This window comes from Haemaphysalis longicornis, unplaced genomic scaffold (assembly GCF_048455015.1).
Source record: "Haemaphysalis longicornis isolate Haplotype H1 unplaced genomic scaffold, Haemaphysalis longicornis Haplotype H1 scaffold_1, whole genome shotgun sequence".
Classification (NCBI taxonomy): Eukaryota; Metazoa; Arthropoda; class Arachnida; order Ixodida; family Ixodidae; genus Haemaphysalis; species Haemaphysalis longicornis.
The window spans coordinates 342,429,350-342,449,919 of record NW_027526203.1 but is presented as its reverse complement, the minus strand read 5'-3'; the positions used below and the strand labels follow the sequence as shown (position 1 = coordinate 342,449,919).

Below are 20,570 nucleotides of genomic sequence, written 5' to 3'. Positions count from 1 at the left end.
AGGCAGATGAACTGAAACCTTCAGTGCATGTGGCGACAGGGTACCTCCCTCAGGGCCACATCAAGCATCAAGGAATGGCATTGGCCCTGTTTTCACGGGTTATTTCACTCGCCCCGCATACAGAGCAGTCGCCATGATGAGTTTTTCGGAGTTTAATACGCCATGAAAGAGCATTACTTCTTGTCCCAACCACCCGTACACCATGACCCCCTTTCAACTCCCGTAGCTTTCAGCCGCTTACATGACTCCACTAATTCTTGTAATAAATCGTGATAATCCACCATTGTTACTCGTTAATCGTTGGCATTTCTAGCTGCCAAACAAACAAAATAAAAAAAAATCAGGGTCGCTGGATACGGCATGGTATATGTTCAGAGACGAATAACTAAGAAGATGCTCCCCCACTATCCCACAATTCCCACTCGATAGTTTCTGCGAATTTTCGCCTTCTGCAATCGAGGAATGGAATTATGCACCAGAGAAATTGCCGGTGACCGAGATTCTCAAAAACTCAGCAAGAGTTATCCCTTTATTTCTCTCAATACTTTTTTTCACTTTTGTCTCCACTTTCATTCACACTCTATAAGAGGAATTTCGTCTTTCTTAATTACATGACAAAAAAAGGAGAGGTTGACGCCAGGTATGAGCGCCGACTACTCCAGAAGATTAACCCTGGGCCGTAATGTTGTCCTGTCTGCCTCCTACGCGTACTGAACCCTTCCTGCGTGGTATTTGGAAATGCAGATGAATGCATTGCTTTTCATTATTTATGCGTGTGTTACTGTATAACCGTGCCACTTCTTCCTTCATAATCTTCCCGACACGTTATGGCATACCCCGACAAGGAGAGAGAGAGAGAGAGAGAGAGAGAGAGAGAGAGAGAGAGAGAGAGAGAGAGACAGACAGAGAGAGAGAGAGAGAATAAACGTTGAATAGACAAATGGTGGGGTTCAGCCATCACCCGATGCCCGATAGGGGAAATAACATAAAAATTAATAATAATAATAATAATAATAATATATTATTATTATTATTATTATTATTATTATTATTATTATTATTATTATTATGGCCGCATGATGGCGCCCAGTAAAGACAAGTGCCTCCTCTGCTGCCTCGCTTTCTTCGGCAGGCAGGAGTTTTTTCGATGTTCTGCGTGTAAACGCCGTGCGCGCGGAAAGTGCATTGTTCTTCCGGACGAGGAACTGCAGTGTCTGATCTCCGGTGAGAAGCCGTTCGTGTGTAATTTCTGTGTGGCTGCAGCGCCACCCGCTAGGCCTAGCGACCGCGGTGAGCAAACCAGCGAAGACGGTCAGCCAGCGAACATCCCGGCCGAACGAGTGGCGTCCCCTGTCGGAGCAAGCTTCGTCCCTTCTGCAGACCTATGCGCAGAGGTCGCTGCCCTCAGAAATCTCCTCTCTGAAGCCTGCACCAGCCTTTCCTTTCTCGCCGATGTAGTCACCGAGCTGCGCGAGGAGAACCGGCTTCTGCGACGGGACAATGTGGCTGGGCTTGCCCAGCAGGCTGCAATCGTCGCTTCCCTGCGCGAGGAGGTTCGCTACCTGCGAGGGGAGCTCGCGCGTCCCCCGGCTTCCCCGCCTGCTTCCCCGAAGCCTGCTAATCCTTTCATGCCGCCGGTGACGTCACCGCAGTCTGGTATCCCTACGAGGTCGTCGTTCGCCGAAGCCGCAGCCGGTGCAGCTGGTGAACCACCGCTCGCCGTTCGTTGAACGCCCCAGCAGTCAACCTGCTACGGCCTTGAGCACTTTGGTTTCCCCTTCGGTCTACCCTCTGCCCCCGCCTCCAAAGTCCGACACTGCGTTTAATGGCCCACCGACGAACTTGCAGAAGAAAAGGAGCCCTCCCCGCGTGGGTGCGTCGGAAGCTTCTCAGTTGGTTGTGGTACACCGACCACCGACCTCCAGGGCCATCTTTGTTTCAAAACTGTCGGCTAACACCACATCTGCTCAACTTTTGGCCCACTTGTCAACTGTGCAAGTTACGCCATTGTCGTGCAAACGCCTTAGGACCAAGTACGACTCCTATTCTTTTTGCGTAACTGTTAACGAGGATTGTTTTAGGCGCCTGAGCGACCCGTCTATGTGGCCAAAAGGCTGCCTTTTCAAGCCGTTCCAAGGCAAGGTCCACCTTGGTATGCTGCACAGCTGTGAAATAACTGAAAATGATCAGTAAGTACGGAGTCTCGACATATACTATCAAAACACTCGAGGTCTACGAACTAAGTCCTCTGAATTTATTAGAAATATTGTATGCTCTAAATTTTCTGCTATTGTCAGTGAAACCTGGCTTTCCGATGATATCTCGTCTTCCGACTATTTTCCTTCTAACTATCAAATCTTTAGAAGCGACAGAAAATTAACTGGACCTAAACATAAAGGTGGCGGGGTTCTCATTGCCGTTGATCATTCAGTGCAGTGCATGCGGCGTGGTGATCTCGAGACCCTAGACGAATCAGTCTGGCTTGAGGTAGGCCTCACGAGGGGCGAGAAGCTACTCATCGGTGCATTCTATATATCCCCGGATGTATTACCTTCTGAATTTAATCGAACACTCACATCCATAGAAAATCTCTCAAATGCACACTCCAACCATAAGCTCATTATACTTGGGGACTTCAACACCCCAGGTATTCGCTGGAACAGTCTTTCCTTTGAGCACAAAAACCATTATGCAGCGCAGAAATGTAGCACGCTATTAGATTTTCAATCGTTCACCTCCATGTAGCAGTTTTGCCGCATAGGAAACTCTTGTGGTAATGTTCTAGATGTGTGCTTCTCAAACTTAAAAAACGTACAAGTGTGTGCCTCCGAAATGTCCCTTGTGCACCCCGACAAGTTTCACCCCTCTCTTATTGTCTCTGTCTCGGTCGCGACCCAGCATCGCTCTGGCGGTGTTGACAATTGTGCAGTCCCGCGATTTGCTTTCAAGCCTGGAGATTATGCTGGGCTGTATCACTTTTATTCATCTTCTGAATGGTCCAGTGTTTTTGATGTTTTACCGAAATCGGTAAAACATCAAAAACACTATGTTTAGGTTCGACACTGATGTTTAGGTTCAACGTTTTACCGAAATCGTCAAAAGTGGCATGGAAAAGTACATCCCTTGTTATAAGCCTGTTCCTTCCAAATTTCCCCATTGGTTTTCTAAAGAACTTCGAAGTTCGCTTAAACTTAAGGACAGCGCCCACAAAAAAGCCAAGCGTTCTGGACTTGACAAGTGGAAAACGGAGTTTAGTCGGTATCGCTCACTTTGTAAAATCCTCTACCGGCGTGATCACCAGCTCTATATAGAATCGTTAGAGGCTGCTGCGTCTCAGAAACCGGCTGAATTCTGGAGGTAGGTACGCGGCCGTTCTAAGGCGTCTAAAGAACACGTTAGCCTGCTTAATTCCGATGGTGAAGAGGTTGAGGATGTTGCCACCAGTTTTGCTCAGTACTTTCATTCTGTCTTTCAACTGCCAGATGGCAACGACGAACGCCTATCGTTTAATAACTCTAATTTTAACACACTTATGTTCGATGAAAAAATTGTCAATGATAGCCTTCAGCGGATGAAACCATCATTTTCCTGAGGTGCAGATGGAATTCCAGCAGCCCTCATGAAGGCTTACGGCAACATTTTTGTGCCTGTCTTAACTTCCATTTATAATAACTGCTTACTTTTAGGTAAATTTCCTCGTGCATAGAAGATCGCTCGAATTTTTCCAATATTTAAGTCTGGTGATAAGTCAGCCGTTTCTAACTATCGCCCGATCTCACTCCTTTGTGTCGCCTCAAAACTCTTTGAGTCAGCTCTGCACAAAGTTCTTGCTGCCTGCGTCAAGAACGCTGTGATACCAAATCAGCACGGCTTTTTCTCGGGTCGATCGACGGTCACAAGTCTTGCAAGCTTTATGACACAGGCATCGGCTGCAGTTTGTGAAAACGGCCAGTTGGACGTTATTTATTTTGACCTCAGTAAGGCGTTTGATGTGGTGAACCATCAGTTATTAATTAACAAGCTAGCTAAGTCCGGTGTAGACGCAAGCCTTGTTGCCTTGTTGTCCAACTATCTCCTTGACCGGTCCTTTTATGTAGATGTTAACTACAAAAAGTCTAGTATTTACCCTACAACAAGTGGTGTACCTCAGGGTTCCGTGCTGGGTCCATTATTGTTTTCTATCTTTATCAATGACGTGTCAACAGTGTTAACGAACTCTTCTTTTCTTCTCTATGCTGATGATGTCAAACTATTTAGGCACATTAGCGGTGTTCAGGACTGCTGTGCCTTGCAGAGGGATGTGTCGGAATTATCCGTCTGGTGCAGGAAAAACTGCCTAATTTTAAACCCCGCTAAAACAAAGGTTGTCACCTACAGCCGGAAAACCCACCGTCTGCTGTTTTCCTACAGTATTGAGGGAGCTCCTCTGCAAAGGGTTGAGGAAATTAGGGACCTAGGGGTGCTTTTCGACAGTACCCTCTCTTTTTCTTCTCATATTAGGCTCATCACCCAGCGAGCGCTCCGAAGTCTTGGAAATGTGTGTCGGATTACAAAGGAATTCTCTTCTCCAGATCCATTTCTAATGCTATACAATGCAATATGTATACCACAGTTGGAATATGCTTCTGTTGCCTGGAACGGCATCTCCAAATCTAGTAGTGAATTAATAGAACGTGTGCAGAAGAAGTTTTTATCCATATTTAAGCACCGTCATCATAATCACAGTTTTCATCCTGATTCTGACTTACCCATAGTCCCTTCCATCCCTTCCTTGAACTGCAGACGTATGCGTGCAGACCTTACATTTCTTCACAGAATTGTTCATGGTGACCTTTCTTGCGCAGACCTGCTTAACTGTTTAGAGTTCAGTGTACCACAAAGGCCCACCAGGACGCATCGCCCGTTCTTGACCGCTGCGCGCAACTCCAATCGTTCTCCTGTGCGCAGAATACAGAATTGTTACAACCGCTTCTTTGAACGTCTTGATATCTTTCAGAAATCATTTAGAATTTACCGTACAGCGCTGTTGAATACAGTATGTTAAACATCTATGATATGTCTGTCGTTCCTTTTTTTTCTTTCTGGTATTTGGTTTCTCTGCGGTTGTGTCTATCCAACTGATAGTTGCCTATTTTTGAAACTGTTCAGTGTCATTTGTTCGTCTTATCATTTGTCTCTACACTCTTGCCGTTGTTTTTGTTGTATTACTGTCAAACTCTGTTGCTCTGCCTGTCGTGTGGCCTTAACGACAGGCAGAGCAACATAGGCATCTTCTTTTTTTATTTTTTACCTGTACCCAGGCTCCGCCTGTGCTTTATTTTCTGTCATTTTCACTACTTCAATTTGTGTGTGTCTTGTCGCTTGTTTGTTTCTTGCTATATGTTTCTTGTATTTTGTTTTCATGTAACTATCCGTGCGCCAGCACTCAGGCCTCTGGCTGTTCCTGGGCACGTAAATAAACATGATTGATTGATTGATTGATTGATTATTTATTATTATTATTATTATTATTATTATTATTATTATTATTATTATTATTATTATTATTATTATTATTATTATTATTATTATTATTATTATTATTATCGATGACCATGACTACGATGTTGATGATCAATTTGACAGGTAATACAGCAGAGTCCTCTTAAGGAGTAGGTGCTGATGAACCATGAAAAATTCAGAAACCCATTGTGGCTGCTGCTAAGCGGGCAATTCGTTACGATTTTGTTGTTGAGTTAAGGTTGTTCCGCAACACTATGCCAGGTTGCTTTAAAGGGGCCACGCAGACAAAATACAAGTTTGTTTTTCGAAAGACTTGGTGTTTTATAGTTCCCCCGCGCTTGTCCGGCAGCAAACAATGTTTATCCGCTGAGACATTAATCAATTTGGGTTAAATTCTGATGCTCCCGACAAATTGTGTTTTCTGGCGTTTGCAATGCGTAACAAGGACAGGTCTACAAGCGAACGGTAGTACGCTGTTTAGTCTGCAAAGGACTGGGAACGCCTTGTTTACTGTCAGTCCTCCTACATAGCGCCACCATACTGCGCCGGGCCGCTGCCCGCCTTTGCTTTGTTTTTGACCGTATTTGCACTTGTTTTTGTTGCGGTGGAAAGTAATCGTTTCGTGAAACATGGTGTATGCTCGACAAACAGGGCCACGTAAGACAACGTCGCTTACACCAATCAGTCAGTATCGTGTGAGACAACCAGGCTGTGCAGCTGTGCAGCTATTTGCGGTGAGATGTTTCAGTAGCGTTTCCTGGCTTGGACGTCAGCTAAGGGACTCGCGCCGCTGTCGTCTGCTACACTCCACTTGTGAGGGGCAGCAGCGCCTGTGCTAGAAATCGCGAGTTTTGATGCGTTACAGCATTAAAAAGCGTATATCCAGTAATTCAGTTATTTTGCCAGCTTTTCACAACCCTGAATAATTTCAAGCTGTATCCCGCACAAGCTCGCAACACATGAAGAAAGAGAGAACAACTTTCTTATGAGGATCGGTCAGAGGATCGTGTGTAACTCGGCTTTTCTAGCTTATTTGTGAGGTTCAGGGGTAACGGTTCCTCGATACGTATTCAACGTGCGTGCGTAAGCTTCCCTGAAGTATTTTTGAGATGCTCTTATGAAGACTCAACAATCTGCAGTGCTACGCACCAAGCAGCGGGAAATTAAACGGCTGTCTACTGTTTCTTTCGTTGTTTGACTTGTAACAGATAAATGTTTTTATGCGTCCGAGGCATTAATTTTTCTGCACCGTAACAAACGTCTTATTAGCAGGTTTGGGGATATTTTGGAGACTCACAAAGTTCGCGTGGATATTTTCTTCAGGCTGTAAGGCATACAGTACATTCTTCAGAAATTGGCTTTCGTTATGGCTGCGTGCAAGAAGGTGCATATCCGCATCGTGTGTTGTTTATTCACATGCAAGTACAAGTAGGAGGTTTGTGCTACGCCTCCGCGAAACAACGTAGACACCGTTGTCCAGAGTACTCGAAGGCGGCTTTTGTGCCCCGAATTTCTATCATAACCGTCGTCATCATAACAAACTGACTCTTGACTCGAACGGTTATGGCATGATTACAATGTTGAAGGCTTGATATACTCGCTAACGAACGTAGTATACGTGGCGGTATCTAGTATAACAAGTATCGAAACCGATGAATATGTCCAAGCAGCTTTTCATTGTTTTCCCACCTTTTCAGGCGTAAAGAACAAATCCTAGCCTATCCCGGATGGCGTTGTAGGAATTGAAGAAAATTACTCTTACTCTCTGATCGTAGACTGAGGACCCCGCCCACTAACCAGCTCGATAAAGTTTTCTCCTCCTACTACTCCTCTTAAGTACAGCTCTACTACAACGCATAGCTGCATATTGGGAAGATATGGCTGAGGGAAATGTACCGAAATATCTCTCCAGGTCTGAACAAACATATATTGTTACTGTATTTTTGCCGTAGACGTGACTAGTTTTGCTCAATAAGCCTCCATACTGGTTAGAAGCCTGGTATAATACAAGCACGTGCCTATACACACGTTATTTGGAACTCAACCTACAGTTCTTGCGGTCCATACCGCACGAAAGCATACTTTCATGCCATGACAACTTAAAGTGATGTGATACAATACTTTCGAGCGTTCGGCAAGGCTGCAAAACCTGCTTTACCTTACATACGATTATCGCGAATCGTAATGCCTTGCGCCAAAGCCGACCGCCCCGGAGGCTTGGAATTCGTTTTGGACTTCCATTTCCGCTGTTGTCGGTTATTAGCAGCCGGCTCTTCCCTTTGATCAAAGATTGATGAATACAGAAGCTGGCGCCTAGCTCCGACTATTCGCGCTCCGCACAGGACCGGCTTTGCAAGGAATGGGGCGACGCCGGCAATGTTTCTTCGGGAGCCGTATCAAAAAGTATGCTTTAAATCAAGCCTTGAGCTAGTGTACGCGATTTTAAGTCTGTTATTATGATAAAAAGTTACGCAAATGCAAAACCTGGTGCGGACAAGCATCAAACGTCAACCGTGCGCGAAGAAACAGCAGAGACAGCGAGCCCGAGTGAAGCAGACGACTAATGCGAGAATCCCTAAGGCGACGTCACGGAGACGCGCTTCGCAGCGCCGCCCGTGGTACCGCTCACCGCCAATAGCAAGCATAGTGGGCGCAGTACGAACAACAGTACGCACTGGTACTTCTATGTTTGCGTGTATTTCATAACTTCCATTGTTTACCCCACCATTCGTACTCCTATAAAATGAATATGCATTACATTTAAGCGAAAATACCTCATTCTGCAAGCTCATAAGCCCTGCCTATCGTACAGCTGTGCATATTACGTCCTAGGTTCTAGTTCAGAAAATGAGCTAGGGAGTCGCATGGCCATTCCCTTTATTCCTAATTATGTAGCTTATTTCAGCGAAGTTTACGTTAAAAGTGGTGTCAGTATTATTTTAACAGTACAATCTTTCGAATGAACCAAACTTGTGTTTTGTCTGAATGACCCTTTAAGGCCGTCATAGGAGCCAACACACTCTGGCGACCACCTGGATGAGACGCGGAGTTTCATATAAGTTGTCGCCGAGAGTGTGTTTGCGGTGTCTGAGACTCCACAAATGGTTCACTTAATCGCACTCGCCTAACTTACAAACCAGCTCCGGACTTGAAAGGACATCTTAATTAATGATTCATACGTGTTTGAACAAGGCCGACCGTATTCCTCTCAGCTTATTCCCGCTAAGTTTGCAGAGACCGTTTACCATCGGTTCTCCTTCTCTATTTTCTCTGTACTTCAAATTTTCTGAATCATCGTGGCCCAAAATGGCTTTGAATACCCGCATTACACATGCATACAACAATAGAAGAACTGCTTCCTGAGCAACTTTATTTTTATTATGCGTTCAAATGGCCACAAACCAAAATTCATTGGACATTCCACTCTGTGGAGGCGGTTGAACAGCAAAGCTGTATTGGCGACATGGCTGTACGGCAGTGCGACTACATTTACATCACATTTTAGATGATGTTTTTTTCGGCGGTAATGTGGTCACCGTTTCGGCGCCGCCTTTTCCGCTCGGCGTCGCGGTTCCCCTCTGAATCCGCGCCCCCGAATCGGCGCGACGTTGACGCTTGCGCTGGGCGGCGCGTCCCTGTTCTGCTTAACGGGCCGCCGGACCTGACCGACGGTGGCGGCTACATTCGGCAGCACAAGCGCTTTTTCGTTCCATCACCACCGCGTCGGCGACTCTATGGCGAAGGTGGCATTCCATACCCTGCTCGCGGTGTCGTTTCTCGTACTAACGCCCTATCCGCTGCGAGTGTGTTCTCTTTCTTTTTGTGGCTCGTCAACTACGCCACAAACACGTCGCTATGGCACATTTCGCCGCGAGAGACGTTCCCTTCCCCGTTGTGACTTGGCGCCCCTCACACTCGGTTTCTTTCGCGCATGCTCACGCCATGCTTTGGAGGGCTCTAGATGCGACTGCATCTCATTCACTCGCATTGTCCCTCCACACGGCGTTGTCCACCCCCCTCCCCCTACACTATAAAAAAAGTAATAGTTAGCGGCGCCCGGTTTCGATCCCACGACCCTGTGGGCGGAACGCGAGGTACATGGTGCTCTTCCCACTGCGCCACAAAACCGAGACAGAATCAAATGCTACGAACCCGCCTTATATCCTTGACTCATTCAACCTACGTCAAGATGCTACTGATACAACGCATGATGGGGCAATGATTAACACTTGCAATAAAAGAAAAGAAGCTCCCACTTACAGCAACAATGATGGAGTAAAGGTCGTTGCGACAGCGAAGCCCCAAGCATACCACTTAGAGAGATTTACCAAGATTGGCCTATAAAACATAATAATAATCATAAAACATAATAATCATACGCGTTCCCGACACGTTTCACGCGATTTCAGAATCAATCCAACGGAAACACCAAGTGAACCCCACGATGCGTCGCATCTACACAGGGTTCCCCTCGTGGGGAGTTGGGCGCAATTTTTCTTGCTCGCTAACAAGCGGTTTGACCCGGCCATAGGCAACTTCGTTGTAAAAAAAACAGACACTGGAAAGGCTACTTGTATTTGTGTTTGTGGCCATTTATAGCTTCTTTCTGCCTGCGTTCCTTCGAATTTCCTAGACGTCCAAGTCCTAAGTCACAAAACAATTTGGTAACTTTTGTTACTCCGAACGTATGCTGTTTGCATCTTGAAGATGTAATTTGGGCTGCTAAGCCTAAGTACACGGGTTCGATTCCTGACCACGGTGGCTGCTTTTCTAATGGAGACGAGTTCGAGATTTCGGCCCACGTTAAAGATTCCCAAGTAATCAAGATTAATCCGGAGCCCTCCACCAGGGCGCCTTATCGTCTCTGTATACCGTCGGTGCGCTAAACCTCATAATCAATCAAGACGTAACGATTTTTTAATCCGGTACTTACACTGTTCATTCTACTAAAATTGCTGCGCCAGTCCGACCTTGCGAAAGGGCGCACGTCCAGTGCAGCTGTCGCAAAATCACTATACCTGCTAATGGGAATATGCAATGTTTTATTTCTTCAGAGTAATGGTATCGTCAGTGGCCTTGTGGTCAAGACCAAACCTAAACACGGCCTGCACCGTGTGGTTTGGTTGGTTGAGGTTGCTGTAGCATGCGAGTCTAAAATGTTCCAAAACAAAAGCAAGAGCCAGTCTTACTTGTCGTGTTTTGAAATGGCAACATTAAAGTCGCTGACCATAACCCCTGTTCTTGTCTGAGACGTGCGAAGTGTCTATGCACGCAAGTGTCGATGTCGGTTTTGATTTTTTTTCAGGAGTGTTGTAGACTGGGAATGTTATCATTTTCTTTAGTTGTGTCCACACGACAGACATCAGCACGGTTGGTGGCATTGGTCTTGGCTTTGGCATCAGCGAGTACAATCGCTATGTGCTATGTTGGCCGTACTGTGTAAGTTGTGGGGCTCGCACGAAACGAAAATTACCGGGTAAAACGTTGGCCAGTACACCACTGAGTCAATGTATTGCTCTGTGGGTATGAAACATTGGGTGACTTTGGCACTGTCAGCCAGTGACAAACACCCGGTGGTAAGTGCGTGCCCTATACTCATCTGGGGTATGCACTACTGTTGGCCCATACTCTTCTTAAGTATGTGTTGCTCTGCCTGTGCGTACCTCTGTGGGAGTATTTGCACCCACCCGAAAATCAAAATCCAGGAGGTGCGCTGACGAATACGCCTCTGAGGATGTGTGCTTTGGCCCGTGTTGGGCTTAACGGTAAGTAGCCTTCCCCTTTTGCCTAGTGACGTGACAAGCAACGTCACACTCATTCCACGTCAAGCAGAGGTATCTTCACGACATCGTATCTCAAAGCGTATAATGTTAGGCCTGACATCTGGAAAATCCCGGGAAAAGCAAGATGGGCGCCCTGGTCTGTAGCTATCACCTGGTGAAGGCGCGAAACAAAGTCCCGCGCATAGAGGCGAAATTGCCCATAATTCGGCCACCTTCAGGGCTGGCGAAGCGTAGTAATGCAGGAATGCCCATTCTTTAGCCACCTTCGAAGAGGGTAAAGAGCTGTGTGGCGCATAGCTTTTTGTATGTGTGCAGGTCCCGATTGTACTATTGTCGGTAGAGGTAAACAGCTTGGCTGTAAAACCTTTTGCGTGTCTTCGCCACCTTAAGACCTGGATGATCAGTCGCTGCTTCTCAGGGTTCAAATTCGGCAAATAAAGAGGTCGACAAGCGCTTCCACTTTTAAAAATGTCAGCTGCACTGTGTCATTCCGTTGCGAATTGTCGTGCTTGCATTGGGAAATATTACAATGCAGAGAGCCTTTTTCGGTTAAGAGCACAATGCATCCCGTTTCATTTTCTCGCTTTGCCCCTTCATCGCAGAGATGGGTCATTGCGCTGAGCGGAGGTGAGCCGGACCCATGGCTGCTTTTACATCTTGTTTGACTAGCCGATAGAAGTATTTATGGAATACTGAAAACGTTAGCCTGCTAATGGCAGTGTAATTTTATTTTTTACACCAGACTCCATGCTTGCAGATTATTGGAACAAATGCAGAAACGAAGAGAAACAATAACAAAACAAAACAAAACAAAAACAATTCGTTGTTTTTTCCCTGCCGCCTGTATATTTTGGACTGCGAATTGACTGTTAAACAATTCGTTTTACATGTTCTGTGTTCTTTTTGTTATTTGTTGCTACCTGTATGTTTTGGTAATTCAAAAACTATAACCATGAACTGCATTTTCATTGCCATTTGTACTTTGATTGTCCCCCCCCCCCTTATGTAATGCCCCGGGAGAGGCCCTTAAGGGTAAAAAATAAATGATGAGTAAAAGAAGGATACAGAGGGAAAGTAGAAAACTAGGTAGAAGCACCCTCTCCCGCACGCAGGGCGACGCACACAGTGGACGCACCCGGACACATATCCGTTTAAAGTTTATTGTCGAGATATGGCTCCTGAAATAGCATATGAGGGCGTTGGTGCCCGCGGTCATTCCTATTGTGCTTATTGGAAAATCGAAGGAAGTTTTGCGTGTGGAGATAGATTTCAAAGATTTCAAAGGTTTATTTCCTCAGAAGTACGAGGAGGCAGGCTGGGACTAAAGGCTCCAAAGCCTGACAAAGGCCCCAGCCCCCTTCGGTACAGTACAATCAAGAAGCAAAATCAAACAAGCTGGCAATTCTAATGTCAGTTAGAAAAATACAAGCAACATGTAGACCACAAGGCATTACAGAACAATATGGTAACGGTACAGTAAAGTACGTTAGAGTACAAAAGATTAAAGTAAAAATAAAGTACAAGTGTACAATCAGAGTAGAACTATGAGGGAGTTTTAAAGATATACATAACTACAAAACTTGTGCATTAAACAAGTCTAAACAACATGCACAGTTCTAGCCATTGAAGCGGATATTCGGACTCAAGAGGTATTTTTGCCTGTGTTTTAAATATGTTTCTACTGCATTTGAAATCAGTGTAGTCTCCAACTTTGTTGAGTATTTCGATGCATTTAAACAGAAAAGACTGCCTGCCGCAGTTTGTTCGCAATTTCGGTGTATGTATTTTAGCACACCTAAGAGAGTATATACTGCTATTGTCGTTATGTTTGCCATGGAGATTTTCTTTGTGTATAACTTGTAAAAGCTTCATATAATAAATTTGGTCAGCCTTAAGCATACTGTAATGAACAAATAGTGGACCCGTTCTCAAGTCGGCATAGTGCCCGTGAAAATTGGCAAATAGATGGAGAACTCTTTTTTTGTAAGACGATCAGCCGTTTGTATTTTGTTTTGTTTGTTGTTCCCCACGCTAATATTCCGTAGCAAAGCCTAGAATAGATAAGAGTGTTATAAAGATGTGTTTTCAACAAAAGTGGCATTAAACCTCTCAATCTGTAGAGAACGCCAATATTTTTTGAAATTTCATTGCCTAAGTGTTCTAAATGAGGATGCCAAGATAATTCTTCATGAAACCATACTCCTAAGAACTTCTGTTCTTTGACTTGGTTGATCATATTGCCCCGATATTCAATATGAACGCTATGATCTATTTTCTCATTAATTGGTCTAAAAATTATATAGGTAGTCTTCGATGCATTTAGCTGTAAGTTATTTTCGTGCAACCACTTTGATAACACTTCTAAATATCTATTTACTTCATACTGGAGTTCTCTTATACTGCTACCGGAGAAAAATATGTTCGTGTCATCTGCATACATGGCTATCTGGGGTGTACAAGGTATGTTTGGTATATCATTCACATATATTAAGAATAACAGCGGTCCCAGCTTTGATCCTTGCGGAACACCCTGTTCAATTGCCAATAAATCCGATGAAACACCATTAAATTTAACAAATTGCTCTCTATTACTTAAATAGCTCCTTAATAGGTCAGCCGCTACTCCGTGAATTCCTAATTTTTTTAGTTTTCTTAGCAATATTTCATGATTGATAGAGTCAAATGCTTTTTGTAGGTCCACGAAGAACCCGAATAACCCGAGTGTAAATTTCTTTCCCTCTATATTTTCTATTATACTGTCCTTAATATTACGTAGAGCTTCCTGCATTTACTTGTTTTTTTGAAAGCCGTACTGATACGGTGAAATGACCTTGTGTGTGTTGAAGAAGTTTGTTAGTCTATTATGTATTGCATCTTCAAATATTTTGAAGATGTAGCTTCCACTAAGGAGGGGCCGCCACACCACTGCTTGTGTGGACGCATATTAGGTCACGCTGTTGTGAAGGGCTCGATAAGAAAAATAACAAAAAGAATTAAACTCGCCTGCTTGTTCGCCAAGCGAAGAGTTTCTAGATGTCCCAAAATTCAATAAAGTATACGCCTACGCTCGCTTGCGACATCCGACCTCGCGTTTGTTTTTTGTTTCCCCAGCAGTTCGCAGCGCTTTGGAATTGCTTGACTGTCTGTTCGCAACCGAAGATGGCGCTGCTGGCAGGCTTCATCTGCGGTAAGTTCGACGTCGGTCTCTCCGTCGGTATTCGCTTTGCCCGAGGGGATTTGGAAGTTATTTAAAGGCAACGACGATATGTCTTAACCAGTAGGAATGCGGCTACAGTATGACCGCGGGACACAGACTCGTTGATTGGCTCCGGGAGTGGCGTGTTTGAAGGGTAGAAGTTACTTTATGACACTAGAAACCATGGCCTTTCATGTTCCCAATGATTCAACTTCTCCCTCGGATATTAAATGTTGCGCCACCCGCGTGCTGTTGGAGAGCAAGATTAAAAATACACTCAGTGATGTTTTTGTTCTTGTCTACTCAGGCTTGTATGGTCATATTGTCCCAGACGTGTCTATAGCGCCAAGTGTTTGAAAAACAGAAATTAATTTTCGAGGTGACTTTAAGATTTCGAAAACGATTCTCCCGTACTTGTTCTACCAATTACAGCGGCCCAACTAAACCCTTAACAACAACCAAAAATGAACAGCGCTAGAACAAACGCCATGGAATGTCACGGAAGTTTAATTAAGTTTGAAAAAAGGGAGGAAAGAAGGAGGGCGAGTGAAAAAAGGTGAATGAGCCAGACAAACCGAGAGTTGCGCCAGCGTCAGCTGGTCTTTGCGATTGTCGAGGAACGCGTGCAAGGCAGCGCAGCTAGAGCTATAGAGAAAATTAACCCGACCCCATCGCAGATAATCACTTCGGTAGCGCCGAGGCAGCGCTCATTTCTTATTATATTTAATGCTAGCTTGCACGATTATCTTGCACTTGAGAAACGGGGAATAAACTCGCACACTGTTAACTTGGCATCAGCGATGCTCACTTCGCCGAGAGGAACGGGATCTAAATTTCATCGCTACTCTCAGCTTTAATGTGGGGCGACGTAAAAAGTTCCAGTTTTCTAAGCCGTATACCATGTCACTCAAACTGTTACCTACACGAACCTCCTGGCCCGGGAACACCATTTTTCATCATTATATACCTAGTTTTTAGTCCTCCATGGTTTTTTTTATTTTTTGAATCCCTTCGTGTTTGCCTACATATCTATCTACACCAGTGCAGCCTGTATCTTAGAAGAGTTCGCGTTTCCTAGCCATGCAACAATTTTCCACGATCCGCTACCACTTGCTTTTATGCGCTGAGGATAGGAGACGGCATGTTTACTTCTGGTAGCAATATTCGTAGACACTATTGACTGAAAATATAAACAACGACGACGGGGGTGGTGTGAAGTCTCCGCTATACTACATATCACTCTTTAGCTAACCTTAACATCAAAAAGAAAATCTGTCTTCGTTACTTCTCAGTTTCTGCTATGTGTGGCTTAGTTTTCGCCATTTCAACTATCTTACCTTACGACAGGGTAGATCAAAGAAATAGCGGAGTGCTGTGGCCACCACTTTTCATTATTTTTCTAGCTTAGTGGGCGCTATGCACGTCCGTTTGGCGTCGTTACAAGTAGGTAGTTGTATATAAATATTTAAAAACACAATGTAGCGTCTCAGATATTTTTTCTACAAAGGGATAACAAACTACCATATGTAAGTTACTTATTCTATCGAGCAATGGTGTTTAGTTACTTTTGAGCGGGAACGTGGACAACAGAAGTTACAAAAAAAGTTTCTTTTTGCCCGGGGTGGAGCCTATGAGTAGCAGGATTTTCAACCCATTGACACGAATGACCAACATTGCAATCTATAAACGAAGTACAGAGGCTCACCTTTCGTGGTGCCCCGTGGAGAAGGTGCTGTACTGCTGAGCCCTACGACGTGTTTTCGGTCCTGGCCGCGACGGCAGTTTTTCTGTTGGGTGCGAAAATCTCGAATGCCCATTTGTAGAGATTTTGGTGCAGGTTGGGGTCTACCTTCTCCCGTACCCCCTTCACTATGGCGCATGTACTCATGGCCCAGGTGTAGATACTGTTAGTTAAACCCTTAAATAATCTTAATTACAACGGCTGAAAACACGAAAAATGTTTGAGGCTGCAAGTTTAATACGGCTATCGTGAGGAGAAGTAAACTTTTATTGTGACCAGATTTTTTTATTGCTAGTACCCGAACCATGGAATGGCTCTTTGTTCTGAATATTTTGTTTTCTTTTTATTACCGTTGGGCCGCCCGTCCCCCAACTAACGTTCGCGAATAGTATCTGTGCATGCGGATGCCTCCAGACCTCAAGCCTACACTAGATTTATTGAACTTAGTTTTGCGCTATGTTCTTCCTGTTAATTCCCCTCGCCGTGGAGAGCAGCATGATGCGTCTGCGTGGCTGTCGAAGTGACGAGAAAGTACCTCGTTATATTGAAGTTAGGGTAGTCCGTTTCGTTCCGGCCTGAGTAAATGGCAACGCATTCATTTACTTTGTGAGCAAATAACAAATAGCGGGCATCGGATTTTTTTTTTTTTTTTTTTTACGGGCGCATACATTTTTGGTTGGCCCTGATAGCGTCATGTCTGTTTTTTTCTTTTTTTTTTCGTGCTTTTCTTGAATTTCAGTCGGAGCATTCCTGGTCCTTGCGGCTGATGCTGACACGAGGGTTAGTGCCCAATTCGTGAGTTGCATTAAATCCTAGCCATCCCGTGTACCATCGTATTCTGGTGGCTGTGGAAAAAGAAGTTCGCAGACGATCACCCCAAGGTAGGACCACCACCGAACACTGGTGACGTGCAGCCGCAATGGGAAGATTTTCGTTGTTTCATTCTCCAAATACACCAACCTGCGAGTCATGATGCTTTTTTGTAACGAAAGCTACCCTACGTTACCTCGGGTTGTCTTCGCGGGGTGACCAGTTTTGACCTTTGCAGCTTGAGGTCAAACCACACCCCCTTCCGCAAGCACCTGGAACGAAGCAGCGGCCCGATGGCTAAGAGAGATAGGATGCAGGAGAGAGATAGGCTTATTTTTGGATAAAACCAGCAGGAACTTAAACAAACACAAAGGAAGTGGAACAGAAGGACAGCAGCTGGTCCAAAAACGAAAGTTTAATATAAACAAGGGTGAATATAAACATAATACATAACAATTTAAAGACTGCCCATGAGCAAAACAACTTTACAAAAGCCATGTTGATATGGCAACTAGATAGACACCGGCTACGGTCAAGGCCCACCCAGATATACAATCTCTCTGGGATGAAGCCATGCTGGCTTGGCTGACACAATTGTCTCTTTCTACTCTGTGAAACGCTTCCATAATTTTTCGGGGCGTTGGTTCACGGGGCCTAAATAAAATGTCAGTGGCAGGAAAATTAGATTTGCATCCGCTGCACTTAGTACAATGCTAATAAAGATGGGATGATGGGATGATGAGGGGGGGGGGGGGGGGGGCTTTAATGACAATTCATGCTTTCTCAAACGCACGTTGATACAACTTGTGTTCCACTTCCTTTGTCTTTGTTTAAGTCCGCGCTGCTTTCATCCAAGAATATGCATCTTTCCAACTAGCCCAGCTTGCAACCCTTCTGCCAAGAGATAGGCGAGGAGAGAACGGAGACGTTCGCCCTTGCCCGTGTCGCCATCCGGCGGAGGAAGGCGAGGAGGCCACCGCCGAAGTGATAAGCGCCAGCCACAAAGGAAGGCCAGGAGAGACAGAGAGAGAGAGAAACACGTTTTATTCCTGGCCAGGCTTAGTACGGACGGTGGAGCCGCGGAAGCGCAGCTTTATAGGCCCGAGCCCTGTCGACCAAGGCGCACTGGGACTGGGCGTCCGAGCGCGTGAGGGCAGACAGCCAGGAGTCGGGGGGTTGGTTAGGAGAAGAGGAAGCAGGGCGGGGCAGTGCCAAGGAAGGCCAGGATGATTTGATTGATTGTAGGGTTTAACGCGCCGACGCAAACGCAGGCGATGAGGCGCGCCGTAGGAGAGGCTCCGGATTAATTTTGACCACCTGGGGATCTTTACGTGCGCCGAAATCTCGCACACACGGGCGTTTTTGCTTTCCGCTTCCATCGAAAAGCGGCCGCCGCGGCCGGGAATCGAACCCGCGTCCTCATGCTCAGCAGCGCAACGCCTTAGCCACTGAGCCACCGCGGCGGATAAGGCCAAGAGGCAACGTGCGCCGCAGAGCCATGTGCGATGAAGGACGGCGAGCATCTAGCTGTGGTCGCTTGTACAGCGGCGATGCTTAAACAACTCCGTGAGGCGAAAAAAGATGAACAAGCAGTGCATTCATTGCAAACATGTCGGTATATCAGTGCGAAACCACACCTCGACCACACCTCGGCAATGGGCTTAGCCAGGGCAGTAAAGCTTTCGCTATCATCATTATCATCATCACCAGCGTATCTACGCCAACTGCAGGGAAAAGGCCTCTCCCATTATTCTCCAATTACCCCGGTACTGTGCCAACTGTGACCAATTTATCTCCCTGCAAACTTCTTGGTCTCATCTGCCCATCTAACTTTCTGCCGCCCCCTGCTACGCTTGCCTTCTCTAGGGATCCACTCTGTTACCCTTAATGACCAACGGTTATCTTGCCTGCGCATCACATGCCCTGCCCATGTCCATTTCTTCTTCTTAATTTCTACTAGTATGTCCTTAACACGCGTTTGTTCCCTGACCCACTCCGCTCTCTTCTTGTCCCTTAATGTTACACCTATCATTTTCTGCTCCATTGCCCTCTGAGTTGTTCTCAATTTAAGTTGAACCCTCTTAGTGAGCCTCCAAGTTTGTGCCCCGTAGGTGAGTACCGGTAAGATGCAGCTGTCATACACTTTCTTCTTCAGGGACGATGGTAGGCTGCTATTCATTATCTGAGAATGTCTGCCGTATGCACTCCACCCCATTCTGATCCTTCTTATTATCTCTGCTTCATGGTTGGGATGCGGGGTCACAACTTGGCCTAAGTAGATATAATCTTTTACCACTTCCACTACCTCGCCCCCTATCCCAAACTACTGTGCTCTCCCGAGGTAATTGATGATTACTTTAGTTTTCTGCATATTAATTTTCAGGCCCACGGTTCTACTCTGTTCGTCTAGTAAGGAAAGCATGCTTTTAAATTCGTCCCCCGAGTTACTTAGCTAGGCAACGTCATCAGCAAATCTGAGGTTACTGAGGTATTCTCCATTCTTACTCCCACCTGTTCCCAATCCAACGTTCTGAATAATTCGTGTAAACATGCTGTGAATAACATTGGAGAGATTGTGTCTCCTTGTCTGACGCCCTTCCTTATAGGTATTTTGCTGCTCTCTTTATGGAGTATGATGGTAGCTGCGGACCCATTGTAGATATTCCCTAGTATTTTTACATAATGCTCATCTACCCCTTGATTCCGTAATGCCTGAATGACTGCTAGGGTTTCGAACGAGTCAAATGCTTTCTCATAATCTATGAAGGCTATATATAGGGGTTCAGTATACTCAGCGCACTTCTCTATCACCTGATTGATCGTGTGGACATGGTCCATTGTTGATTAACCTTTACGGAACCCTGCTTGTTCTTTAGGTTGACTGAAATCTAAGGTTGCAGAAATTCTGTTAGCGTTTACCTTGGTAAGTACCTTGTAGACGACTGAAAGTAAGCCGATCGGCCTGTAATTTTTTGTGTCCTTCATGTCACCTTTCTTATGGATTAGGATGATGTTCGCGTTCTTCCAAGATTCCGGTACACTTGGGGTAATTAGGCATTGCGTATTCTGGTTTGCCAGTTTTTCAAGTACAATTTCTCCGCCGTCCTTCAATAGGTCTGCTGTTATCTGATCCTCACCAGGTGCTTTGCCCCCTTTCATTTCTTTCAAAGCCTTCCTTACTTCTTCGGTCGTTACTAGTGGGATGTCTATCTCCTCTGAACTACTTTCTCGTTCGGCATTATCCTGGATGTCCCGGCTACTGAGCAGATCCCTATAGAACTCCTCGGCCACTGTGACTATTTTATCCCTATTTGTGATGACATTGCCTTGCTTATCTTTAAGTGCATACATCTGATTTTTCCCCACGCCAAGATGCCTCTTCACTGCTTTCAATGAAGAGGCGTCAGTGAAGATGACTAACCACAGCTAAACCACAGCAGTTTTTTTCTTCTGCCTTCTAGGCCTTAAATCAGCCCAACAAAGCGGATACAAAACCCGCTATCATAGATCGCTATCAGCGGGAAAAGAAAAGCCGCTC

The 20,570-nt window shown here is 45.4% G+C and overlaps 1 protein-coding gene across 1 annotated transcript in view; it reads left to right on the top strand.

Moving 5' to 3' along the window:
- Positions 1-20,570, top strand: part of LOC144170642 (uncharacterized) — a 49,783-nt gene that overhangs the window by 9,958 nt on the left and 19,255 nt on the right. Inside the window, exons 2-3 of the mRNA XM_077700575.1 lie at positions 14,397-14,472; positions 16,962-17,002. Coding sequence (XP_077556701.1) covers positions 14,445-14,472; positions 16,962-17,002 — 69 coding nt within the window. The 5' untranslated portion in view covers positions 14,397-14,444. The remainder of the gene's footprint in view (positions 1-14,396; positions 14,473-16,961; positions 17,003-20,570) is intronic.